General features: G+C 52.7%; 1 protein-coding gene across 1 annotated transcript; it reads left to right on the top strand.

Moving 5' to 3' along the window:
- Positions 1-773: 773 nt before the first annotated feature.
- Positions 774-1,457, top strand: NAT8 (N-acetyltransferase 8 (putative)). Its single transcript, XM_063077786.1, has one exon. The coding sequence runs from the start codon at positions 774-776 to the stop codon at positions 1,455-1,457; it is 684 nt and encodes a 227-aa protein (XP_062933856.1).
- The last annotated feature ends 2,136 nt before the right edge of the window (positions 1,458-3,593 follow it).

Raw genomic sequence — 3,593 nt, 5'->3', positions numbered from 1 at the left:
GAGAGGTGGGGCACACCCTGGACACTCTCCTGGATGCAGTCAGAGACTGAGTGCTGAGGCTGCCCTGGACACTCAAGCTCTTGTGGCAGCAGGTGAGAGGACACAGGTGGAAGAACAGTGCCCTGAGTGTGGGCCTGGAGTCCAGTCACATTCCTAGGGATCTTGAGGCTGGACCATATTTGGTATTTGGCTCTTACGCCACGACAGCCCCCTAAAAATATGCAACGAAGGGGGAAAAACCCTTTGCTGAAACCTGTGCTCGGGAACACAGAATGTCTGCAATGTATGCTCCCTGGAGGGGAACTTAAGGGCCAGGACATGTGGTCTGGCTGCTGCACGGTGCCACCCAGTGTACCAAGAAGGTGAGAGAACCAGTACAATGGAAAAGAGGCTGGAGGGGAAGGTACTTTACATATTAGTGCTTCATGGAAGTTATTGTACTAAATTCTCAGAACAAGCCTAGAAGGCAGGGGGACAGAGGGACAGAGGGGCTAAGTAACATCCTCTAGGTTACGCAGCTAGAAAGGGATGGAACCAGGATTCAAATGCAGGTCTCTCTGATCCTACACCTTCTCCCAGTGGCAGTGACCTCCTTCCTTTAGGCAAATGGAGAAAGACACACCGTTGAGCAGGGTCTCCGCTGTTCCTGGGAGGCTGGGAGCCATGGGGGCACTCACATGGCATCCTCTCTCTTCTCCAGGGCCGCTGGGAAGTGTGCAGAGATGTCTGGCTCTCTCTTCTGGACTTGGAATTTCAGACCCAGGAGTCTCCCCATGGCATCTTTTCATATCCGCAAGTACAGGGAAAGCGACCGCAAGTGGGTGCTGGACTTATTCTCCCAGGGGATACTTGAGCAAGTCCCCACCACCTTCTGTCACCTGCTGAAGCTGCCGCGAACCCTCGTGCTCATAGGTGGGGGGCCCATCTCCCTCGTCCTGGTCTCTGGCTCCTGGCTCCTGGCCCTCACGGCCACCCTCACCCTCCTAGCTGTCCTGTGGTTCCTTGCCAGGTATCCCTGGAAGCAATATGAAGTCTTAAGTTTGTGCACAGACATGTCTGACGTCACCAAGTCCTACCTGAGTGAGCATGGTTCCTGCTTCTGGGTGGCTGAGTCTGAGGAGCAGGTGGTGGGCATAGTGGGAGCTCGGCCCGCTGGGGAACCCACCTCGCAGAAGAAGCAGTTGGAGCTGCTGCACCTCTGTGTGGCCTTTGAGCACCGTCATCAGGGGATAGCAAAAGCCCTAGTTAGGACTGTCCTCCAGTTTGCCCGGACCCGGGGCTACAATGAAGTTGTCCTTGTAACGTGTATCTTGCAGCAGTCTGCCCTAGCCATCTACCAGGGCTTGGGGTTCCAGAAAACTCGCCAGTATTACTCTTCTCTGAGCATGAGGCTAGTGGCTGCTCCTCTAATTGATTTAGTCTGTCACCTCCCGTGTGATCAGGGAGGGGGCCTGTGATCTCTTTCCCTGTGTATTCATCAGCATAGGGTCTGCAGTACTATAGTAACAAGCAGACCCTGACATTTCAGTGGGGGAACACAATAAAAGCTCATTGCTGGTTCACATCAGAGTCCCTCGTGCTTGGTGGTGGCGTGGTGGAGGTGCTCTGTTCCACTCAGTCCTTTCGGTTTGCCTGTGTTTCATTTGCCTGGTGCCATGGTACTGCTGCATAAAGAAACAACCACAAAACGATAATCAGCTCTGATTTAGCTCATGAGTCCTTGGGTCAGACACTTTGGCTGGGGTTGGCCGGGCTGCTCTTTTGACCTCAGATCACCATATTCCAATGTTTTGGGATTGGTTAAAGTGACAGGGTGACTGGGTTCTCTCACTTACCTGCAGGCCAGCTCAGGCATGGCTCAAAGGTAATCCAGAGGAGCAAAGACAAAAGCGGAAATAAGCAGATGCCTTTTCAAGCCCCTGCCGGTGTCACATCTGCTAACATCCCAGACTCAGAGGAAGACGTACCTGGTGTCTGCACTGAGATGTGCTGCCAAGTCACATAGCAGAGGAACGGGATGTGGCCTCCTGAGAAGGTTTGGGGCCAGCAATGCATTCAATGTGTTCTAGAGCCCAAGGTTTTGCCAAGGGGGAAGGTGGTGGTGAGGGTAGAGTGTGTGTGTATTTTTTTTTAGTTAATTAATTAATTTTTTTTTCTTTCACATTCTAAGATGTTGTGGAACACGTATGGGGAGGGGGAGAAGAGAAAGGGGAGGGGATTGGGGGGAGGAGAAGCAAAGGGGGGGCCATGGCATCCCTCTCACTCTGTCAGGGGAGCCCAGGGGTTTCCAGTGGTGGCTTGGTCACGGCTGGGCTGGGGACATCAGGGGGACATGGCTGAGTCCCTCGGCCTTCCCTCCACTCTGGTTTGGGAGCCAGGGGGGCTTCCAGTCCTTCTAAGTTTTATAAGTTTCTTTTGTGGTATCAGACCTTTACTGTTTAATATCAGAACTTTGATCTGTGCGTGTTATTCTTTCAGTTCTGTGTTGGATTATTTGCTATTCCTACCACTAAATTCTGCACTGGAACTAATTGGTTGTCCTTTGCTTACTTCTAAAATGAGGGAACTTACTGTGGGAATCAGCACTTGAGCCCTGGAGTTGAGCTAAACTGCTGCTTTGCTGCTGATTTTGGGGGGAAGGCTTTTTGTGCAGCTCAGGTTTTAATTGTTGACCTTGTAATCACTTCTAGGTCTTGTGAGGTCTGGTGCACCTGAGTTGTGTGGAAACTCTGGTCCAGGCCTGAGTCTTTCCAGCAAACTGCACCCGCTGCAGTTTTTTATTCCTGACCAGTCTCCACTGAGTGGTCCTGTGCTGATTGGAGGGCAGATGAGCTGTCCATGCTGTGCCCCAGTGTTTCCCCAGTGGGCACGTCTCCTCTAGCACCTGCACTCCAAACACTTCCCATAGGACAGGCCATGCACAGTTCCCTTGCCATGACTCACCAGCCTCTGAGTGGCTCCTTTTTTCAGTTGTCTCTGGCCCCTCACTCCTATGTGGGTCCAGGGGAACCTTGTTAGTGGCCTTGCTGGTCTGGCAACCACCAAGGCCCTCTTCTCCCCTGCAGCCTCCAAGCAGCTTCATACGAAGGGCACTGCAGTGGCTTTTGCCAGCTCTTGCTCCGCGTGCTCACCAGGGCCAGCCTTGAAGTGGTCAGAGCTTAAAATGGTCAGCGCGGTCCTTTCTTTCTCTCATCGTGGCTTTTCCTGCCTTCATGAACTCCACAGGTCTCTCCTCCCCTTCCCCTGAGCTCTAGCAGCCCCAGCTTGGCAGTCGTTGCTTTTTAATAGTTGTAAATTGGTTGATTGTGGGAGAGGGTGATGCTGGGGACCATCTATTTGGCAACCTTGATCAGAAGTCGAGCATGGGGTTTTGACGTGGGCTAGACCTGGCAGTGGTGCACCCTCAGCCACATGCCCAGAAGACTGACAGGAGGCTGGGCACAGAGTCTTCCTGTGTGTGCAGGGAGACGACATGGATGGGTGAGTTTCCCAGACGTGCCAAATGTTGACACAGCTTGTGTCCCCAAACGTCCAGAGACTGCAGATTTCCTTTGGTGGCTCTGGACTGACCATGTCATCCTCTGATACAATAG

Source organism: Cynocephalus volans, chromosome 14 (assembly GCF_027409185.1).
Source record: "Cynocephalus volans isolate mCynVol1 chromosome 14, mCynVol1.pri, whole genome shotgun sequence".
Lineage (NCBI taxonomy): Eukaryota > Metazoa > Chordata > Mammalia > Dermoptera > Cynocephalidae > Cynocephalus > Cynocephalus volans.
This window is presented reverse-complemented; position numbering and strand designations above follow the sequence as displayed.